Source organism: Dermacentor variabilis, unplaced genomic scaffold (genome assembly GCF_050947875.1).
Source record: "Dermacentor variabilis isolate Ectoservices unplaced genomic scaffold, ASM5094787v1 scaffold_12, whole genome shotgun sequence".
Lineage (NCBI taxonomy): Eukaryota > Metazoa > Arthropoda > Arachnida > Ixodida > Ixodidae > Dermacentor > Dermacentor variabilis.
The window spans coordinates 58,074,040-58,091,203 of record NW_027460280.1 but is presented as its reverse complement, the minus strand read 5'-3'; the positions used below and the strand labels follow the sequence as shown (position 1 = coordinate 58,091,203).

Below are 17,164 nucleotides of genomic sequence, written 5' to 3'. Positions count from 1 at the left end.
TCTAATAAAACAGAAATGTCTTGCAGTCAAGTTACTGAAGAACATGCACCTTGAAGCTTTAAGCAAGGTAGTCGAGAGAAAAGTGACTGGTCATCTTGAACTCCTCACCGGTAAAACCCATAAACCGGACTGCCCCCAGCGAGCCATTCTTTCAGAGAAAGAAACTTGGCAACAAACTATTGGGAACTGCCTACTATCGAACCTGCGAAATTCAATTGGCAAGGGCCCGTTTCTAGTACGCAGTTCCAATGAAGTTATCAAGTACTTGGATGAAGGCCTCCCAAAGATCTCTTCTACTGCGATGCCGCATGATGGTTTCTTTGCCACAATAAGGTAGCAAATACAAGGAATTGGGGAAGTCGGCTTTCAGAATATGGCAGAGGTGAGCACAGAGAACTTTCTTGAATTGTTATACTTCTACCTGAGCTCCACTGCCATCAAATTTAATGGAAAATATTATGTGTAGAAGGCTGGGATTTGTATTGGTTCTTTTGTTGCACCTGTTCTCTTCGACGTATCTTTGTCAGCAGGTTGAACAACGAATTTCTGGTTAACAAGCATCGCGCATTCTTCAATATGTAAACTATTACCTAGTCATACTTCACCTGTCCTCACAGGATGACCTTGATGATGCTGCCAATTCCATTCAAGAAATATTTGAATCCGCCTCTGGATGTCTCACCTCCACCAGTGGCCAGTGATAACTGCCTTCAGTTCACGGACCTAAAACTTCATTTCTCTGCCAAACACATTTGTTGGTCTTACAATCCGAGGACAAATAAGACTCCGCTGCCATTTGAAAGCGCACATTCCAAGCTTGTTAAGCGCGCTGTCATAACCTTAGCCTGTAAGTCTGCCCTAGAAAAAAACCCTGCGAGCATAAAATAAAAACTGCTTTCGATCAGCAAGTGCAGCGCTTACTTTCAGCTGGATACCCTGAGAATTTAATCACCTGTGCATGTGAAAGCATCTTGCAGAAACTAAGATGTTGCAAAAAAACAGAAAGAGACTATCAAGCAAGGTAAACTGCATGTTATGCCCTAGATTCATCGCGTTTCGCACACCGTTAAAAAAGTGGCGAGCTGTTACAGGGTCAAAGTCATCTTCTCGGCTCCATGTAAACTCAGCAGAGTGTGCCCTTTGTTGAGACGAGAAAATAAGAGTAGGCCTCAGTGTGCAACGAAGCACAATAAGCAGGTCACTGAGTGTATTTGTGGGGTTGTGTATACAGTTCCCCTCACCTGTGACAGGTTCTGTATCGAACAAATGAGTAGGTGTTTCAATGAATGGGCATGTGAACATAACTGGAATGTAAAGAATAACGCAGGAGGCACTTTAGCCCAACATTGCAAAGGATGAAAAGGTGAAGGTGACATTAAGCAAAAGACTTCTTGCAAACTGATCTTGGGAAACGCAACTTTTTTGTTTAAATCGAGAGACCAGTCCGAAAGGGAGATTGTTGAAGCATTTCATATAATAAAATTTAGTGATAAGTGTGTCATTACTCTGTGGGTTTTGCTTTTACAGTAAGAATTTGCTATTCTGGAAAGCCACTTGTAAAAATTCGTAACTTTCACGTTCATTTTCTTTCTTTCTTTCTTTTTTTCCATGAATGTAATTGCCCGCGAGTTCAAGCTGAGCTCCATCAATTTTTACCATGTTTTATTGCTCTCTCCTCATGCCATTTTTCACAAGTTTTCAGGTATTGCTTAATATTGTCACCTTTGCCTTTACTTTGGTTTATTGTTGTTTTATTATTGTGACATCTTCGTAGTCTTTCGTCCCCTTTTTTTTCGTCAGTCGTGTTGACTATGTTTTAACCACGTTTTATAGGTACCGTCACGCTTTTTTATTCCCTCACTTATCGCCTACACTTTGGTTACTGTTAGGAGGTGTGTGCCGTCTTCGTTTTTTTTGTACGTTCAATATATATGTTGTTTTTTTTTCGTAGCATGATTGGTTCACGTTTTCCCTGATGTTTATTCGATGTAAGCAGTATTACCCGATTAGTCTGCAGAATTCTCACTTATGTTATCTGCACAATGTGTGAAGGATGACGTGGTCACGAGCCTGGGGTCTCGCTTTAAACAGCCTATGCTTTGAATAGCTAGAATAAATAGTTGGCAGTTTGAACTCATGGTGTGTTGTGCGTTCGTTCCGCTTGTCCCTGTTCTTTCCTGCAGTTCTAACGTTCCTTGAAGTATAAACGAATTAACCAGCAAGAACGTCCTACCGTTGAGTCACCGTGGCGGGTTTTATGCCACTTCTGATTTAGAATGCATACCTTGATTATGAGTGTGGATTGCTTATTTATGCTTTGCTAAGAGTTTTAACCTTCCTTTTTTCTGCACAGTTGACCTCTACCATTTCTACCAGTTTTCTCAGCGACTTGGTGGTTATGAAAAGGTATGTTACTCATATTGAGGTTGAAGATTTCAGTGTCTTCACTGCTCCCTGCAAAAATAAGGCTGCTTTATCACTTGCTTTATCACATGCTATAATTTTTCATTATAAATTGGAGGGGGGGAGAGGGGATGTTATGTTCAGGTGCGCGTTAGATTAAGGGGTGTGTTAGAATCAGGTAAATGCACTACTGAAAAATCCTAACTCGCGACTGAACGTCACGAGTTCGAACACTGCTAGGGACATTAATTATTTTTTTCTCTAAAAGTTTCCAATGGTAAGCCTGAGTGAGCTAATTGCACGTGAACAGACGAAAGAGAGAGGGAACAAAGGGAAGGAAAGACAGGGAGGTGAGTCACTGTAAGTCCCGGCTGGCTACCCTGTGCAGGGGAAAGGGGTAAAGTGAATGAAAGGTAGTAGAAGGAACAAATTAAAAAAAATACAGTGAAAGAAATTCACACTATAACGCGATACTATGCACTACAACTTTTAAAGTCAGTTGCACAATTCACAAGCCCTTAGGAACTTTAGCAGAGCACTTAAGGCCTCAATTGTCAAAACCCGTCTTGACCAGGGTTCTAGAACATTTTCCTCTGTCACAGGGCGATTGTCCAGTTTATCAAGCATCTGTATAATGATCCTCACCATTAGATGCAGGCTGGGACAAAATATTAACATAAACTTTTCGCCACATGTAACTGCTAGATAAACTGTTTTTGTTGCAACAAATATTTTGGTTGTGCATGCTGCATTGAAGAAATGTGCACTCAAGCATGCATGTTCTTGCCCCACAAAAAAATTATTTCAGTGGAAATTCTGTCCTTCATTTGTCACAGTCTCTGTTTGGATGTCTTCTGAACCTGTTCCCGTTGCAGTGGGAGGTATGCAGCTGAAGGGAGCTGTAATGGTCATGTTGTCCTGTACTTGCATTTGGTAACTTTGGGGTTTAAGTTTATTCATTCAGACATTCACAGCTTGTAAGCTTGACTCTATGCACAGCTTTTCACATTGCTTATGTGGCTTTGTTCTGGTGATCTTCTTCTGCTTATTTCTATAATACAGTGTAATCAAATGCTGCTTTTTAAAGCAATAGGGGTATTGAAAACAATGCAAAGTATGAACCAAAGTCCAAGTTTCTGCATTGGGTGCAGGCCACCAGTCAGGCTTGTCGCAGGCACAGGCCTTTTGTCGGCACCTCCAAAATAATGATGATATTGAATAAAGTTTGACATTTTAAATTAGGTGCATCTTGTCAGGAAGTAGATCAGTTTTATGAAGATGTTGAATTAGCGATGAGAAAAGTGCAAACTCAGTGTACTGTAGAAATGAGCGACTTAAATGCAAAAGTGGGGAAAAAGCAGGCTGGTGAATAAGCAATTGGCAACTATGGCGTCGATTCTAGGAACGCTAGAGGAGAGATGCTGGTAGAATTCGCAGAAAGGAATAAGCTTCTAATAATGAACACCTTCTTCAAAAAGCATAGCAACAGAAAGTGGACCTGGAAAAGTCCTAATGGTGAAACAAGAAATGAAATTTACTTCATACTTTCTGATCCCAGCATAGTGCAGGATGTAGAAGCGATAGGTAGGGCAAAGTGCAGTGATCATAGGGTAGTGAGGGCTAGGATTCACCTCAATTTGAAGAGAGAAAGAGCAAAATTGGTCAAGAAGAAACAGGTCAACCTAGAGGCAGTAAGGGTAAAAGCAGACAAATTCAGGCTGGTACTTGCAAACAAATATGCAGCCTTAGAACAGACAGATGATGATGACATCGAGCTAATGAATGAAACCGTAACTATGTTGGCTTCAGAGGCAGCAATTGAAGTAGGAGGCAAGGCACCAAGGCCACCAGTAGGCAAGCTCTCCCAAGTAACAAAGGACCTAATAAAAAAAACGACAAAATAATTAAAGTATCCAACTCAAGAGATAAGATAGAATCCGCGGATCTGTCAAAACTGATCAACAAGGCGAAAATAAGTTACATTCAAAATTATAATGTGAGAAAGACTGAAGAAGCCGTAAAAAATGGACGCAGCCTGAAATCAGTGAGAAAGAAACTTGGCATAGGGCAAATCAAGATGTATGCACTGAAAGATAAGCAGGGTAATATCATCAGTAATCTCGAAGATATAGTAAAATCAGCGTGAGAATTCTATACTGACCTGTACAGTACCCAGAGGAGTCAGGATACCTCAATTAGAAACAGTAATGAACAGGATACAGAAACTCCTCCTGTAACTAGCTGTGAGGTCGGAAGGGCCTTGCAAGACATGAAACGAAGAATAGCGGCAGGAGAAGATGGAATAACAGTCGATTTAATCAAAGATAGAGGAGACATAATGCTTGGAAAACTGGCGGCTCTTTATACAAAGTGTCTGTCGATTGCAAGAGTCCCAGAAAACTGTAAGAATGCAAACATTATACTAATCCACAAAAAGGGCGACGTTAAAGAATTGAAAAATTATAGGCCCATTAGCTTACTCTCAGTATTATATGAAATATTCACTAATTTCCAATAGAATAAAGGCAACACTGGGCTTTAGTCAACAAAGGGAACAGGCAGGCTTCAGGAAGAGATACTCTACAATGGATCACATCTATGTCATTAATAAGGTAATCGAGAAATCCGCAGAGTATAATAAGCCTATCTATATGGCTTTCATAGATTATGAAAAGGCATTTAATTCAGTAGAGATACCAACAGTCATGGCGACATTACGTAATCAAGGAGTACGGAACGCTTACGTGAATACCTTGGAAAATATCTACAGAGGTTCTACAGCTACCCTATTTCGACACGAGAAAAGCAGGAAGATACCTATAAAGAAAGGGGTCAGAGAGGGAGACACAATTTCTCCAATACTATTCACTGTGTGCTTGGAAGAAATATTAAAGCTATTAACCTGGAAAGGCTTAGGAGTAAAGATCGACGGCGAATATCTCAGCAACCTTCGATTTGCCGATGACATTGTTCTATTCAACAGCAATGCAAACGAGTTGCAACAAATGATTGAGGACGTTAACAGAGAAAGTGTAAGAGTGGGGTCGAAGATTAATATGCAGAAGACAAAGATAATGATAAATAGTCGGGCAAAGGAAGAAGAGTTCAGGATCGCCAGTCAGCCTCTAGAGTCTGTGAAGGAGTTCATTTACCTAGGTCAATTAATCACAGGGAACCCTGATCATGAGAAGGAAATTCACAGAAGAATAAGAATGGGTTGGATCGCATATGGCAGACATTACCAGCTTCCGACTGGAAGCTTACCATTGTCATTGAGAAGGAAGGTGTACAATCAGTGCATTTTACCAGTGCTGACATATGGGGCAGAGACGTGAAAACTGACAAAGAAGCTTGAGAACAAGTTAAGGACCGTGCAAAGAGCTATGGAATGAAGATTGCTAGGCATAACGTTAAGAGACAGAAAGAGAGCGGTTTGGATCAAAGAGCAAACGGGTATAGACAATATTCTAATTGACATCAAGAGGAAAAAATGGAGCTGGGCAGGTCATTTAATGCGCAGGTTAGGTTGGACCATTAGGGTTACAGAATGGGTACCAAGAGAAGGGAAATGCAATCGAGGATGACAGAAGACTAGGTGGAGCGATGAAATTACGAAATTCGCGGGCACTAGTTGGAATCGGTTGGCGCAGGACAGGGGTAATTGGAGATCGCAGGGAGAGGCCTTCGTCCTGCAGTGGACATAAAACAGGCTGCTGCTGCTGCTGTTGTTGCTGCTGCTGCTGCTGATGATGATGATGATGCCTTCGTGCATCCTGCATAATGTCTTCTCTGTTGTAATCTGGTCACATTTCTTAAAAAAAAAAATATTGTTGCTGTTGTTTGATCATTGCTCATGGTAGACCGAATGGTATGGTGGCAATCTTGTTTTTATCTTACATTGCCACAGATCACGGGGCGCAAGCAGTGGAAGCAAGTCTATGACCAACTGGGAGGTGACCCAAGCAGCACAAGTGCAGCGACCTGTACCCGTCGTCATTATGAAAGGTATGCGAGTCATTGTTTACTTAAAATAAAATGCCTTCATCTATGTACAATTGAACCTTGATGCAATGAACATGTTTAAAACATATTATCTGGTATAACAAAGCAAATATAACATTTGGTTGGCAATGCTTTATTTCAATGTAGTATTTTCCAGCTGTAATGAAGTTGAAATTGGCAGATCCGACGCAATATCAATTATAGTGAAGCAAATTTTTGTGTGCACATGCCCCAAAATATATATTCTGGTAGCAAAATGACAGTTGCTGATTGATTTTTCTTACTTACGCGATTATTAGAGCTTCCCTGTTGCACTCTCGCCTACCCCAAGCACCAAAGTATAATGGCAATAACTGGAATTTCAGATGCTGCATGATGTCTTGTGCATGAAGCAAGCGCAAAATGCTACAAGTTTGGCGGCGAGGAACAATGTTGCTGCCATGTTGACTGGCACAAAACCGCAGCCTTGGCTGCCGGTTCTCTACGAAGTGGCAGTGGTTAGGCATAACAGCCTAAGCAGTGCGGCCGGAGGAGTAGATAAAGACCAGTAGTCGCGGGAATCCGAGCGTGAATATACTCGCACTCGCAGACCTTACCGGTGATTGAGCATGAGATCAGATGCACGGGATAGACTGACAGCTGTATAACCATATTTGCACGATCCTAATGCGCACCTTTTTCGAATAAAATGTGCTTTAAAATTTGCATGTGCGTTACATTCATAAATAATTCTACTCAAAACAAAAACGAAACCGATTCTTACTAAAAAAAAAAAAGCTCAATACACCGTAGCTAGCACACTGCCATCAATTAGGTCATCTGAAGGGAGTGATGCTCGGAGACTTTGCAAGGTGGGTCCACGGTGCGTGGAATGTCCTCCTGCAGACGGTGGTTGAACGAACCGTCAAGAAGTGTGGCATTTCTAATGCAATAAATGGAACTGAAGGTGACTTTCAGTCTTCGGTGAACAGTGAAAAAGAGGTGTCGTAGGACTATCACAGCGACTAGCCGATAAGATTTAGCTGTGTGGGTGTCTGTGTGCCTTAGTATGTTCCATAAAATTGTTTCTACACGGTACACGTCGGCTCAGGTTTTGTTACTTGATGTGTGCAGTAGAATTGGCAGCAAGTTAATTTCTTGGATATTTGGGCGGTAATATAACTGTGCATTACAATCGATGGCGCGGTAAAATCGTGCAAATACGGTAATAGTAGAGTACAGATCAATGTGCACTCCCCTTCGTGTCCTAAAAGTCTGCCCACAGTGTGCGCATTTTTATGTTTACATTTGTAGGCTTTATCAGCGATCGAGCGCGAGGTCAGACGCATGACTAGACTCACGACTGTACGAGTGGAGTACGGATCCACATGTGGTCCTCTCCATTTCCAGAAAGACTATCAACGGTGTGTGTGTTTTGGCCAGCGACTTGATTCGGTTGGACCACAGTCAGCAAGCCAACGTGCTGTTGGCTTGCTGACAGGTTGACTTTTTCAGTGCTGGGAGCTGCCAGTCTGTACATGCAAGTAATACGAAATTTTTTATTCTTACCATGTCGCGATTTACAACAAGAAAGGCACAGTTGTGGCACAGCAGTTGTGCAACTTACGCAACTACCTATACAGATAGAGGTACTGTGAATGGTTGGGGCCTATACAATAGAACTAGTACCACAACAAAAACGAAACCGCTGTTATGTTGATGACAATGCAACAGAAGACAAAAGAGAAGAATGTGCAACTGAGCTGTCAGGCTTTATAAAAAAAGGAAATCTGGTTAATTGACATTATTCAGTGAGAAAAAAAAAAAGCAGAAGTCGAGACATTTTGCCGTCCTGACTGGATCAAGTTAGGACTTAAGATTATATATGGTGAACAGCAAGCAAAAGCAGATGAAATATAAATTGTTCATATTCGAACTTTGACATGAAAGTGTAATTGCAAGGTACAATATAAATTATATAATCAAGCTGTCACTCCGACTTTGATGGGAAAACGTAATCGCCACGTGCACTATAAATTATATAATCAAGCTGTCCCACACCATGCTTCAGGGTATCCCAGATGAAAGGTTCCTCCCTTTTGTATAAAATGGAGCTAGAAAATACGCTTAAAGTAACTTACAGCGACACAAAAAGACTGCACCCGAAAACGATGCCACAAGAATAGGACTGTGCAAAGGCCAACGAAAGGTAAAAATCTACTTGTTCTTGAGCAAAAACAGCAGGTTGTCCAAGCTCTCTGGTATGAAGCAAGTCCTCCTCTCTTGGAGCACGTACCCAGCTGCACTAAAATTGCATTCGCTACTGGTGCACGTGGATGAGATCCAAAGAACCTTTTTTTGCAAGAAATGAAAGTCCACGCTGTTTTCTACTCTGGGTTTCCCACCATTCAAGCAGTTTCTCAATTTCCTCACGCGAGTCGCTGTTCCAAAGGTACGGTAACTGTCAAGCTCACTGTTGGCTGGGTGAGTTTCTGCAGCATCGTGCCACTCCTTAAATTTTTCAAGGAGTGTACGCTTCTCTGGGGCTCCATTATCCGGCTAGTCTGTGCGTGTTTCTCCTTGTGGCAAACAGATGTACATCAATCAATAATTCGCATACCCTGTCCTGAACAGTTTTCCTCTCCTGCTCATCAAACACGCGGAGATGGCACAAAGGCGGCCACGAGAATGTTGCAATTATGTGAAGCTCTCCTATGGGAAGCTTTATTTAAGGAAACCCTGCATCCTCGACTTGAGCTTGCCCGGCAGGGGCGTCTGCCTCAAAAGGCGTTTGGTGTGTTGCGACACCACGTACCCGGGCCCACGAAGGTTGAACCCTCCCGTGTCTAACTGCGCGCCGCTTAGCCATGTCTGGGGAAAAGGGAATCCTGGAGGTGCAGGTTGAGCTAATGCCGCGTGTTTGGACCTTTTCAACCCCTCGGTGGCGGCGACACACCTCTTTGGCCTCGGCTTCACGTAGACGGCACCCTCGGACTGACTCACACGGGGGAAATCAGTAGTTGCCTTTTCCTATCCTCTGCTCCATTCTTCGTCTTTTTCACTAGCCTTTTCATCTTTCCTGTCATCTTTTCGCTTCTTACTTTCAAATTTCCTGGTAGCAAGGGTTAACTGTGTGTAATGTAGCCAATCTTGGGTATATACATTAGGTCACAGTGGCTGTGTACTGTTGCACTGGCAGGCTGTATTTATACAGAATCTTGTCATGGGTCCCCCTGTTGGTCTCCATGGTGGGCGGCTAGGACAGCTGCCAAAAATTGAATATTTTTATGGCTTTGAGCTCATTCTCAAAACTACCTGATTGCCTCTTTTGAAAAGAGGGCGCACCGACCAATCCTTCAATTTTTTCGCCAAGAGCAAAGACATCTTCCCACATTTCCACGTCATCCATGCTGAAACGCACCAAAGGATTGTAAGAACACATTCTCCTTTTGTTGTCGCAAAGTGCCTCACTGACACTCTGAGCCCTGGATACAAAATTACGAAAATGGCCAGTGGTGACTTTCTCCTTGAAGTTCGTGACAAAACCCAACGTGATAAATTGACAAATCTCATTTCATTTAATGACACCCCAATTGCAATAACCCCTCACCATTCCCTCAACAGCACAAGAGGTGTAGTTTCAGAACAGGACCTGCTAGAATCAGCTGAGGCAGAGCTTCTAGAGGGCTGGAAGCAGGGTGTCTACCAACCGGAAAAACTAGGAATTCTCAGGGATTTTGGATAGTCCGGAAATACTCGGGGAAAACTCAGGGAATTAGTGCTTCTATCAGGGAAAATTAGCTGCAATTTTATTGAAAGCGAACGAAAGTCACGGTAATGCTGGCTTGCGTAACAGAAAGGGATCGTACTGAATAGGTCTTTTGACACCATGTCATCGGCTGGAGCAGTTGGCAGTGTACAGTCAATGACCGACTTTCCGGACACCCGATAATTCGGATGGCTTCACAGCACCACCACGTACCCCATAGAGTCAATGTATAAGAATGTCTGAAATTTCGGACGTGAGAACCCTTCGTCGTCCAATTTTCGGGACTTTTTGCTGTGAAGCTACCCCTGCCGCCGTTTTGATTACCTCGCCACCGCGGTAAACGCTAGGACTAGCTGCTTCAACGAAAAAATTGAAACATTGAAATTGAAAGAAATTGCCACTGTAAGCGATGGCTATTCCTCTTTGCGGCCCTCGCAATTGGCTGCGAAGCTCAGAAAGCACGGCTCGTTGCATAATGCTGGTTCCCGAAAGTCAGCGTAGCCTCAATACAAAAATGTTAGGCGGTGAAGCATACACAAAAGTATTGCGGCAAAGCATAACACGTGTAGAAAGGGGCAATTGTCACGGGACACAGTCATTATCATCACCAACCTATTTTAAGAGTCCATTGTAGGACGAATACCTCTCCTGTTGATCTCCAATTACCCCTGTGCTGCGCCAACCGATTCCAACTTGCGCCTGCGAATTTCTCAATTTCATCACCCCACCTAGTGTTTTGCCGTCCTCGACTGCTTTCCTTTCTCTTGGCACCCAATCTGTGAGCCTAATGGTACACCGGTTATCTAACCTACGCATTACATTACCTGCCCAGCTCCATTTCTTTCTCTTAATGTCAATTATAATATCGGCTATGTTCGTTTGCTCTCTGAACCACACCGTTCTCTTCCGTTACGCCTATCATTCTTCGTTCCATCGCTCTTTGTGTGGTCCCTAATTTGTTTTCGAGCTTCTTTGTCAGTCCCCAAGTTTCTGCCCCATATGTTAGCACTGGTAGAATGCACTGATTGTACACCTTTCTTTTTAGTGATAATGGTAAGTTTCCAGTTAGGATCTGAGTATGTCTGCCCAGTTTTAACCCAGTTTTATTCTTCTGTAAATTTTCTTCTCATGATCAGGGTCCCCTGTAAGTAATTGTATCTATTCCTTAATTATGTACGTGCCCACCCGCCATCTCCTGTCACAGTACGAGCACCGATATGCCTAATAAATGAACTGGTAGGCCTTTTCAGATGTGCCTGGGGCGATTTGAGCCCTTAACGGCAGTAAAAAACATGCATCCATTTTTTTCGAACTGCCTGATTTTACGGACGTTTTCGCGGTCCCTAGGGAGTCCAAAAGTTGGACGTTGACTGTACAACTGATGAAGAGGATGCTTCAAAGGGTCCGTGGGGCGAATGCGCAGGGGAAGGAGGACGAAAACAGAAAGCACCTACGCACTGAGGAATGAATGGGAAAGGAAGCACACCGCCGCTTCTTTGAAGGAGCTTGAGCTCAAAAAGGAAAGCGTTGGTTGACGCCGACATGCAGGTGTCCCTCATCCAAACCAAAATAAACTCTTTAAAGAAGTGAAAAACAACACTGAGGCGTTGTACGTGGGCTGAGAGTATGTCAGGACAGTTGAGGTTGACACACCAGCCATTGAAAGAGAATGTCACCTGTGACAAAGTTCGGGCCTCATACCAATGAGCTTGCTATCAATTGATAAAAGTAGCTCATATCTCCTTCGGTCACGGCATCCGCATTAGTGGACGTGAACTACTTTTGCCATTTCTGTGCAATGGTAGCAAGGAATAGATCATAGACATTAAGCTTAGGGTAAATTGAACATCCGATAACCTTAATTACAGTGAAACCTTGTTAAACCGTAGTTGGCTGGAGCTTGGAAAAAATATGTGCTAAACGGTAGTACTGTTTAACCGAAATAGCATGAGATCGACCCCTTACCTGTCAAAAACGGAACTCAGAGACGGTGCGATGAAAGGGGAAAAAACATGTAGTATTTATTCACTTTGCCCGACAAGTGTTATTTTCATTTGATTCCGCGGTGGCCTAGCAGTGACAGCGGGCTCAAACTTACTAAAGCTGCGAGATAGCTTTTCTGCCAGCCCCCTCTTCTCGGCAAACACTCACATGGCAGATTCCTCGTTGGGGTTACGTATTCTCCGTGCATGCCCGCGGTAGCGCTGCAGAAGTTGCGGGACTCCTTTTTCATTGCGGGGTGCTGTTCTCATCGCGACGATTGCATTCATGAGGCTGACGTAACGCGCAGCTTCTGCCACTGTCGGGCCTGAATCGCCCATGCTGTCCCTTTCCGTGTCGTCGTCATCACTGTTGCTAGCCGACACTTCGGCAACAACAGAGGCAACGATAGCGAAAAGTCGAACCTTGCAGCCGACACCTCTTCGTGGTGGCAGCAGCGCTGCCGTGCAACTTCTTCGCATTCCAAATGCCACACACCGTAGTCAACAGCAGATCCCTGTCGCGTGCCAGCGCTGACTTCTTCGTGTGACGTTCGATAGCACAAATTATGTCTAATTTTTCTTCTATGCTGAGCATCCGGCGTCTTTTTTTATCCGAGCTTTGGCATGACGCGAGTCCTTGCTTGTGCAACGCCACAACGCTCTTTGGCACACCGCCGAAATGATGTTGATGTTGATGTGGCTTCACGCGCAAATGCACAGGGCACTTGGAGGCCATTGTTCCGATCTCTGAGGCTAGTTGTTCTGCCGGGCTGCCGGATGGAGACGACGCATCGCCGTGTTTGTGCGACGAAAAGTGGAAACACTACGTGCTAACCAATACGTACGCAATAAGCTGGTATGGTTTATGCGGATACAAAGCACATTATGTTCAATGGCCGCTGAGTCGGAGATTTGACTTTACTGCTTTTAAAGCGAAACTACTGTTTAAGCGGGTACAGTTTAACGAGGTTTTACTGTACTTCCATTTTGCTTCTGAGTGATATGTATCGTTACAGAGTACCACTTTGGTGGAGGCACTATGCCATGTTTTATGCGATGCTTGATGTGGGGCATGTCGTTAGCAACCTTGAAATATATATACTTTTTCCCTTCTTGAAATGCTTGCGGCCAATGAATAACTTGTGCATGTAATTCAAGCGGGGATTTAATCGTTCTTTATGAAGAAATGCAGCATGACTGACTTTTACAATATTCAAATATTTAGTTACTCTAACTATAGTGACTCATCATAAAATGCTCCATCTTTCATACATGTATCAACGCACTCAACAGTTGGTCATAATTTCTGACTGAAGGGGATATTCGAAAACATTTGTTTCTGCATGCATCTCCTTCTTATTCATATTTGAGAATGTTCGACTCGATTTGCAATGAGTTTGCAATTGCAATTTGCAATTGCAAAATTTGCAGTTTTTCCAAAGATATTTTATTAGCTGTGCATTTTACTAGCACCTCCCTTCTGATTTCTTTTTGAATAAAAGAAATGCTACTCCTTACTATTCAAACTGAATTAAGTCGTTTTTTTTATTTTTTAGCATGCCTACTAGAGAGTGACAGCATCGGGTGACATGTCAGCCTGTCTTGACGCAAAACAAAATTCTGTATCACTCATGGAATTCTGCAAAGGCACTCAGGGAAAACCTGGAAATCTCGGGGAATTTGGAAATGTCAACTTAGAAACCCTGTGGAAAGAACAACATGTCACGAATGTGAAACGAATCAAGATCCATCAAGATGATAAGGAAATACCCCCAAAATACCTGATCCTTACCTTTTGTACCAACACACTGTCCGAAAACATCGAAATAGGCTCCATTAAAATTAATGTCAGACCATACATACCAAATCCACAACATTGTTTTAAGTGCCAAAGATTCGGTCACGGCTCTCAGAGCTGCCGAGGCCGTACCACCTGTGTAAAGTGCGTGTTCCATGACCACCCTGCAGGCAACTGCAACGACCCACTCCACTGTGCAAACTGTGACGGTGGACACCCTGCTTATTCTCGCTGCTGTTCTTCATGGAAGAAGGAAAAAGAAATTGTATCCCTTAAAGTCAAAGAAAACATTTCATTCAAAGAAGCACACAAGCATCTCTATTTCACAGGGACCTACATTTTTCGAAATGGCATAGCAGGGGGCATGGCCACAACGGTTCTCGGTGGCCGTTAAGACCATCCAGAGTAGACCGGCAGCATCGCCGCTCGCCGCCACTGCGGGACCAGCTAGTGCTCTTCCACCACCCAGCAAGAGCCAGCAGCCCTCTGGGTCTGCGGTCTCTGCTGCTTCAAGGGCCTCTGCTCACGCAGAGAAGCCTGAAACACCCGCAAGTGGACACTGTGAGTGGGCATCTAGCGCCTCGACAGATGCGATGGATACATCGCAAAGTGGGTTGGCGTCCCAGACGCCGAAGGATCGGCGCAGCTATCAAAAGCGCGCCAAAAAGGACAAAGCTGCCATCACAGGACTTGGAAAGGCCCGGTGGGCTGACATAGTTTTCCACTCTTAAAGGGACACTAAAGGTTACTATTAAGTCAACGTGGACTGTTGAAATACCATCCCAGAAACCTCGAAACGCTTGTTTCGTGCCAAGGAGAGACTTATTTTAAGAGAAAATGCGTTCTGAAGCGTCCGCGTACCTCTAGCGCAGTTCAAATCGCCCGCCCTCCGATCGAGGAGAACTGACATCATGGTCTCATAGTGACGTTGCGCCATCGGTGAGTAGAACGGCGTCCGCAGACGGCGCTACGGCTTTTCTGCGCAAAACGCGAACGCGCGGCCAGAAACAGAGCCAAGACAGAGCCGACAGCAGAGCGAAAGCGGGAGTATGGTGGCTAGCGGAAGGAGGAACGAATTACGTCCCACGTTACGTTCCACGGCACACGGAGAGTCCGTTTTCGTTAAACTATAGGCTGCAGCGAGCTCGCAGCGTGGTCGGCGTGGTCTATGAGAAGCGACGAGCCTTTTCGCACTCGCAACAGGGCATAAAAATGTGCGAATCGACGCAAAACTCGGCCTAGAAACGTGCTTCGCCACAGCCAGGGCTCAATACTACCCAAGCTGGCACGACCCAGATGTCGTTTCCCGCACCGCCACCAGGCGCCGCTACTATACGTCACACTCCAGCGCAAGACGCCCATAAGCTGGTACTTCATTCTATGACGCTAACTTTGACGCTCGTCGCAATGGACCCTGACACCGACAGATTGGCTCGCGATGGTGGGCTCAACTTCAGCGATTTGAGCACCGACGAGCGCGACCTGCTTCTGAGGGCTCGCACTGCCGGCGTCGTTGCGTACTACGACGGCGGCCTCGACACCGGCTCTCCGGAGCGGGAAAGCAACGAGGGCTTCCCACGACATCACATGGACGTGGCATTCTCGCTGCTTGTTCCAAATGAAAGTTTCGCGAGCAGAACCCTCACAGCACGACGCGATAACGAAACTACTGAAACTCCAAAGCGTGCGCGGCGCAGAGTCGAGCGAAAACGAAACCTTTCGAACACCCATATTACTGAAGGGTAACGTCAAAATGTTATTTTTTCCTAGAATCGAATAGACGTAGACAAGTAGCATTTTTTCCGGCTTATAATCGAATGAAATGATATTTTTAATACGAGTAGTTGAGTATTAGTAACACAAATTATGAGGAGACCTTTCGTCATCGGGCTAGTACCGGAATGTCGCTGGGGGGTCTCAAATCGTGTCATGCATTTACCTCAATTTCTCGGTTACTAAAGCTCTGTTCGCGATTATATTGACGCCTTAGACGTTCTAGAACATTGCTCTACCACTTTAACTTGAGTTTCTGGTAACCTTTAGTGTCCCTTTAACTCTTTCGTTACCGCGAGAAAATGGCCGTTTTTCACAGGTCTCTGAAAAAATTTTTTTGCCAGTACAAATAATACTCCAGCACACGTTGCAGCATGCCAAATTGCACATAATGGAATGCTCTTTCCAAATGCCTGAGTTACAAAGCAAACAATTTATTAGGGAACACAAAAAAATGAGGAAAAGTGCCATTTTTGTGGTGAGTTGATAAAAACAAGAAAGAAAAGGCACAATATCTACATACGCATTATTAACAAAGAAAATTTAGAATATACATGTTGAAGATCATAGATTCAGGAACACTGTCGAAAAAATAAATTCTCTGTACCACGCCGTTCTTCAGCTACATAAAAAAAAACTAGAGACCGGAAATGGCTTCATCGCTCGTGCAATGCGGTGAAGCAGTTCCTTGTTTCCGTGAGGCACAGGTGCACTCCACAGTTTTTGCAGTTAACTTTCGTCTTTTGTTCGACTTTTCGTTCCTGGTGGCACATCCTGCACTTTCGCCTTTTCGGCATCTTTTGCGGACGGTGCGGCACTTCTTTTGGGACAGGGTCTACTTGGGCAACCTCTTCATCGTCAAGCTCGAGCAGCTGTTGGGTGAGCTCCATCCGAAAAGATAGTTGGTCGAAGTGGGTGTCCTTTGAAATTCCGGTGTCGAGAGGTGTTGCTGGCGGTGCTCTTGAAAAATAATGAAGCTATTCACAACAGTGATGTCAATACAATGAAAGAAGAGAAGAGTGTTTTCCACCACTTCACGCACTTTATCAAAAGTTTATAAGATGCAATCAGCTGATCCGACTTATCAACACAAGCATCCCAGAATAATAGTCGTCAATCAGTAGCGGCTTCTCGATTGGGATGATAGTCCACACGCCCCCTCTTTCATTTCTTGTGGCTATAACATGCCTGTTGGTAGTGTGCGCTGTAGACATCATGTGGACAACCTTCCTGTCCTTCCCTTGCAAATAAAGGATGTTGTTTCGTCGGAGCCACCGAACGTCACCTCTCTTTGCCTTTTTCTCCCACGACACGTCCTTCAATTCAGATGGGAAGCACCGACGATCTTCACGTGTCGTGCCACAAGCGAGGGTTTTGTGATTTAGCAGGTGAGCAAAGAGAGACACAGATGTGTAAAAGTTATCCATGTAGATAACGTATCCTTGATTGAGGTAGTTA

General features: G+C 44.2%; 1 protein-coding gene across 5 annotated transcripts in view; it reads left to right on the top strand.

Moving 5' to 3' along the window:
• The window catches only part of LOC142565951 (AT-rich interactive domain-containing protein 5B-like), a 100,843-nt gene that overhangs the window by 39,465 nt on the left and 44,214 nt on the right, over positions 1 to 17,164 (top strand). For all 5 annotated transcript variants that reach the window (XR_012824925.1, XM_075676588.1, XM_075676584.1 and 2 more), the window contains exons 4-5: positions 2,354 to 2,406; positions 6,311 to 6,408. Coding sequence is in view for 4 of the 5 variants with exons in the window: in XM_075676588.1 (XP_075532703.1) it covers positions 2,354 to 2,406; positions 6,311 to 6,408 (151 nt within the window). In the remaining variant the exon portion in view is untranslated. The remainder of the gene's footprint in view (positions 1 to 2,353; positions 2,407 to 6,310; positions 6,409 to 17,164) is intronic.